Below are 6,723 nucleotides of genomic sequence, written 5' to 3' on the forward strand. Positions count from 1 at the left end.
AAACTGTGTCTTAAGCCCTATAAAACGATATCGTCTAACTATTAAAAGCTGTAGGAAAGTCTCATACAAGTAACTGTTAACAAACTTTTGAAGTATACATTTATTGTATAAAAAAACAGAAAGTCAGACCTTCTAAGCAACATAGAGGATAGGATGCTGTAATTGTTAAACTTTATTAGTTGATTTGTTTAATACTTTGGGTTAATCAAATCTAGAAATCAATCAACATACATATATTTATAATTTTGCACGTATCCAATAAATGTTTATCTAACCATGCTTCTTAGGAAAATTCAATAAATATTAATACCAGGTGATGATAAAAAACAGTTACAGGCAAATTTTACATTTAATAATTTTATTTATTAGAAATACAGATTTTCTGTACAGTGCTTTCCCTTATAAAACTTCTTGGAAATTGTGAACATTTAGAAAAAAAAAAAATCAGATAATTTTCACAGGCCTCCCAGTCCATTAAAAAAAAGAAAAAAGAACTAAAAGACAGGCAGCATTATGAAAATATAGGTTTTTGTAGGTTGTCGGCTAGAAAAATGTGTCTTTATAGATTTTCTGTCTAATTTCTTTGGTGAACAATCAACTTTTTAAATCTGAACTAATTTGGAGAACAAATTATCAGGTTTTTGTTTATCGTTTACAGCAAAGAATTTACCCTTTTCCCCAGTCCTCTTTCTAACATATTTTTATGAAAACATAAAAGTACATACACATGGTTCAAGTTAATTGGAAATACACAAGTTTTTTAGGTCATTTTCACAAATAAATAGGACCTCTTTCAAAATATAAGCTTTAATAGGTTCACTGGGAGGCCTGCAAAAGCTAATAAAGCCATAATATTCTGTACTTTTTATCCTTTGGAAAATAGCATTCTTCAATTAAATTGCTAATAAAATTTATGTCACACAATTACCTGTAGAAAAGAGCCTAATGCAGTTAAGTGTAATAACTTGCAAAAATAAAATATAATAGTTTATATATTACAATTCATCTTTGTGCAAATGTAAAATGCTTTTACCTTTATGTACTCTTACAAAGTATATGGCAGAGGAAGGTTCTACAAGAATGAGACAAGAAGTTATATTTCAATCTAGTTGACTGGACAGAGAGTAGAATACATACTTTTAGACCTGAAAAGGTATGTAGTCATTAATCTTGTTTATCATATTAAAATATGACAGCTTGTATTTTGTTTCAATTTTTCTCCCTTCTTTTACTGTGATGTATGAAATAAAAAATAACATTTTGGTTTTAACCTTCATAGTATACACATGGGAAATATTGATGTAGTTAGTAATATGAAGAGATTTTTCAACATTTTATAAATCTAACATATCCAGGTGTTGATTTATTTTACTAATAAGATTAATGTCAACCAGAACAAGCTTTGTTTAAGCTGAGAAGTATTTGCCTGAAGCATGTGAAATACAATGTTTTTTCTTGATTTATATTTCCATTTTACACCAGAAATATCCAGATTCTTTTTTCCCACACCACAAGGAAACTTCATAAATAATTTTCTATATATATGCTTGGAAACATATCACTAGACGAAGCATTTGTACTGCACTTTTAAATACACAAACTTAAAGTAAAATGACCACATTTTCATCTGTGTTTACTAACATGATTATGAAGGTGCATTACTTTTTCAAGAAAAAAAAAAAAACTCATACAAGCTGACTTACAATGTTTGTATGACATTTAATATCTGCATGAAACTTACAATAAACCATAAAAAGCATGCTTGATTCCAGAACATAATTCCTGTACAGTTACAATACATTATGCAAACAATGATCACAAATATACAAATATATTCACAAGATTACATAACCAATGGTGTCTTTTTTTTTCAATATGAAAGAACTAATTAGTTTATCCTCATAATTAAAAAAATTTAAAAAGACAAAAATTATCATCTGCAGATGTCTTTAAAATTTCTTTTTATCTACCACTGATAAATTTTATAATACAGTTAAAGTACACCTGACATAAAAAATGACTTCAACACTGCTAATAGCTAACTAGTAATTCTGTAAAATTAGTAACATTTGTATTTATACATTTAATATATATATATATATATACACACACACATACACACAGATAAGATTCAGAGGCTATGCACGCTGCCCATTGGCCAAATTCAATTCATTTTATAACAACGTTGGAAAAATTAATAACTACATTCTTAGATCTCATCATACAAGTTTTCACCAATTTAAAAGTTAACATAGTGGTGTCTTGGTCCATATCTGTACATATACAACTGACATGACAGTTTTAAAGAAAAATAAATGCGCACATTTCTTAGGGGAGCAGACCAGTGTCTGGAAAAACATATTAGACCAGCACAACACTTCTGAAGACAACTGTCACACATTTTTAACCCATTCTATTCTTTACGAATTAATATGCTAACACAAAAATAAAGATTTCTTTTGGCACTTGGCCAAATCTCACAGGAAAGGACTTCACATTGGCTAAAATGGTCTATAATGCATTTCAGAGGAGTGATTAACTTTACATAGTGATAAACATGTTAACATATTTACACTTATGTACACACATTTCCTCAAGTATGCAAAATTATGTGGCGCATGGTAAGAACAGCACCAAGCTGCAAATTTAGTCACGAAGGCAGCAGTATTTTGATCCTTGGATGTGAAGCTGTGCATAGTATATCAAGTGACTGGAGCTCTCAGTAATTTACATAAAACTACTGATGTGTCTAGGGCTATCTGTGACTGTCTCGTGAGCTTCTTCTCCTTTTCAAAGGTGGTAATTCTTGTTCTGTTTTAAAAATAAATTTATATATTTTTTTAAATGAAGTATTTTTACACTTTTTTCCATATAATAAAATAATAATTGGTAAAAAACAAACAGAAACTTACAATGGTTATTGTCTAAAATATACCCCTAAAATTGCATTTAAATAACATTTGATGAACTGGTTTCAAACTTTTTAAATATATCAATTCCAAGTTCTTTAACAATAAATCTAAGTCAATTAGACCACATAAAGTTTTAAGCCCCTGGAAGGCACACATCTGATATTTCTCAACTCTATTACAAATGTTAAGAAATATACTCTGTTATATGAGGAATCCAACAGTGTTCATCAAACCCAAAAACTAAAATGAGAGGAGGAAATACAATGATTTTCTTTTTTTGGTAGAAAAAACTTTTTTTCCCCTAAATTTGCCTGAGGTCATTATGGTGTTATAGTAATACAATATCTACAAAGATTCTTGCAAAACCAGTACCCATCAGGAATTGTAAGGAAAACCAGCAACTTTTATGTGAAGATTGCTCATTTCTCAGAGGACAGTTGTCAGAAGCATCATATTCAAAACTTACCTGCAAGTAATTTAGCAAAATGCTCTATGTGATATCAGTGCAGCAGATGTGGATGCAATTATGATGGAATAACAGTTGCAGGGAAAGTCAGCCATAAAAGAAACCAAAGAAGAATTTTTATTGGTGCTCATAAAAATGCCAAATGACTGAAAAGAAAGATGTCTACCTACAGCTCAGGTACATTCACAGAATTGTCAGAAGATGTGCAGAAAGCCTTGGACAAAGTGGAAGGACAGCTAACTCTGGAGAGATAGAAACCCACTACAATCACTCTAGTCGTGGAAAAAAGCACAGCAAAGGACTCCTAGGATCAAGCCCTACAGATCTGTATATTTAATTCTCACTTTTCTGGATTCCCAGATTTCATGTGGACCCTAATTTATTATGAAAATTACACAACTGGTCTGGTTGACTCAGGGATTTGTTGTTAAGTATTTCAAATATTTCTCACCGAGGATGCTGCTGCCTCTAGTTTTTCGTTTCTCAGGTGCCAGTTCATCTGCTTCTTCCCTCAAGGAAGAGTTTTCACAATCCTTCCCTCGACCATTTCTGTGAATGTTTCTTGGGGAGTGGTCTTCTTGTCCTGTTAGAAAGAAAAAAATCCTAACTTTAGACTGAGTTTGATTTTCTAAAATCAGCATTATAAGGTTTTGAGTGAATAATTGTGATTTGAAAGCTCTCCTATGAACATAAATGGTTTAGTAACTTTCCTTCTGTATAAATAGCTTACAGCTCAACAAATTATTTTTATACAATTGACAAGCCCTAGTTCCTACAGTTCAGAGTCACCTAATTTGTCAAGAAGAGAAGCCATAACTACAAATGGTTAACAGTACAAACTTAAATACACATGATAATTTCCTGCTCTTACAAAGGGGTAAAACAAAAAAATTCTTAAATTCTGATATTCTTACACACATCTAATTTGAAACATGCTTTGAAAATTATTGGTAGTACAGGTTATTTTAACAGAGAAGGTTAGTACCTAAATGACCAGTCATTATGTGGTTGGTCAAAAAAGGCAAAGGTGATTTAAGAAATTCATAACTATGTTACTAAAAACTTTCAACAATCAATAATCTATTAATTTGATTTCATTAAGTAAGTTGTGACTCAAAAAGAAATCCACTCAAGACTGTTTTTTTGCATACACTTTAGGACTGAACTTCTTTCATCAATCCACTGAAACAGGAAAAAAAACAAAATCTTTGCAATGCAGCAGTAGCACGTAAGATAAACCATGCAAACCCCCCTCCCCATAGGAAAGTATGAGATACTGTAATTTTATATTTATGATAGTGTATGGAAAGACACAAGTACACCTATTGTTACCTTATGTGATGCAATTTACCATCAATCAATGAACCTTTGTTTTTATTAAGGTAACATTTATAATAGTTTTATCAACTACTTTTAGTTAATAAATATTTTTAGTCTACTGTGAGTTTTTATGTAGAAAATCACACCTCACAAAACTAACAATAAATTAAATACATACCAAGTACTTCAGTTTGCATTTCAACATAGCAATCTGTTAATTTAGCTGAAATTGTTCCAATTCCATCTTTTGATTCTTACATCAGTATTACAAGTTCTTTAGATGAAAAATAATAATTACAATGCAATAAAAAAAAAGCATATAAAGAAACCACAAACTGAATTCCTACAAAAATAAATAAGATGCTTCTTAGGAAACCTGCATCATTTTGCATTACTAATTTCTTCACACACTATTTTTGAAGACAATACAATTAAGGTTAATTTTTTAGCTAAAATGGGCTTTAAAAACTGGGTCAAAAAATACTATTCAATGATGGTTTGTACTTTTTTCAGTGGTCTGAAAATGAACAGAGCATCAATGTAAACAGAAACCAGGATTTTAAAATAAATAGGAAATAGACTCCAAAAAAAATTCACCAGAAAATGTTGTAATGTCATCCTTCTTTAACCCGATGACTACCGGCTACTAACTTTCTTAGTAGGCAATGCAAGTCTTGCTATATTTCATTACAACAATAAAACTAGTGTACGAATATGTTCAAAAGTTCATAAAAACTTTGATAAATGTAGGCAGTTTAAGAAACATAAAGCCTATTACTTTTAATAAATTTAGTTTTTTTGCATTATGATCTTTAATATCTTGGAAAATTACATTAGGAAATGGTTTTTATAAGAAATTATTACGATATTCATATTTGCTACAGATTTGAACTTATTACTGTTAATGTTTTAGTACATTATTTTGAAATACCCAAAAAATTGTATCCTCCATAAAATGCAAATTTTATCTATTTTTAATTTTTTTAATAATCATGTATACTTCTTATGGTTTCAAGTAATATACAGACCCGAAAATAATATTTGTAAATAAACCTAAACAATAAATGAGTATTTTTAACTAGGATTTCATGTTTATATATGTGCATAAAAACATTTTAATTTTGTTTCATAAATATATTTTTATTTCAAATTTATGTTTATGTTTCATTGCAGTTGTACTTTTGTGTTTATTGTGCCAAATAAACCGTAGGGTCAGCAGCGTGAACTTTGTATGTTGAGCTTGCCAGTAATAAATAGGAGTGCTATAAGAAGATGGCTAAATAGTTTCAGTGGACGATTAAATGAAATGGAAGAGAGATAAATTAATCGTTGAATTAATATAAGTAGTCAAGGTGATGCTCCGTACTACTTTCAAAAATGTTAATTGTTGGATTAATATAAGTAGTGAAGGTGATGCTCCGTACTACTTTCAAAAATGTTAATTGTTGGATTAATACAATTAGTGAAGGTGATGCTCGGTACTACTTTCAAAAATGTTAATTGTTGGATTAATATAAGTAGTCAAGGTGATGATCCGTACTACTTTCAAAAATGAGAGAAGTTTGTAGTACGTACAAAAAAGTTTTGCAGAGAGTTTGTGAAAGTTTCTAACTATTATCATCTTGCAATTGCAAATGTGAATTATCCTTTTTTATGTTGTAGAACAAAGACAACTGCAGTTTTGGAAAGTTAATAAGAATTGTTACGACAGCGGTAGTCACGTAGAGCCAATCATTGTTAAAGCAAGAAATACAATTATAAAGAAAGGACACACACCTCCAGAACATTTAACTGACCTCTATAAGAAGAGCATAGTCCATTAGTCATCATCACAAGCTCATCAGGTTAGAGAAGTTTTGGCGAATTAAGCAGACGTCTTTTCGAAAGGAGATCATGACCTCGGGTGCACAGACCTTGTGGAGCACAGAATAAACACAGGTAATCACCGTCCAATAAAGATCCTTCCAAAAAGAATAGCTCCAGCAAAGCGAAAGAGATGGAGAAGGTCATGGATGGCCTAATTAA

The 6,723-nt window shown here is 30.4% G+C and overlaps 1 protein-coding gene across 3 annotated transcripts in view; it reads right to left on the reverse strand.

Annotated features, from left to right (window-relative positions):
• Positions 1 to 341: 341 nt before the first annotated feature.
• LOC106460818 (serine-rich adhesin for platelets-like) overlaps positions 342 to 6,723 on the reverse strand; it is a 68,159-nt gene continuing 61,777 nt past the window's right edge. For all 3 annotated transcript variants that reach the window (XM_022387622.1, XM_013920560.2, XM_022387623.1), the window contains exons 8-9: positions 3,830 to 3,961; positions 342 to 2,811 (exon numbers count right to left, since the gene is read on the reverse strand). In XM_022387622.1, the coding sequence (XP_022243330.1) occupies positions 2,756 to 2,811; positions 3,830 to 3,961 (188 nt within the window). In that variant the 3' untranslated portion in view covers positions 342 to 2,755. The remainder of the gene's footprint in view (positions 2,812 to 3,829; positions 3,962 to 6,723) is intronic.

Source organism: Limulus polyphemus, unplaced genomic scaffold (assembly GCF_000517525.1).
Source record: "Limulus polyphemus unplaced genomic scaffold, Limulus_polyphemus-2.1.2 Scaffold842, whole genome shotgun sequence".
NCBI lineage: Eukaryota > Metazoa > Arthropoda > Merostomata > Xiphosura > Limulidae > Limulus > Limulus polyphemus.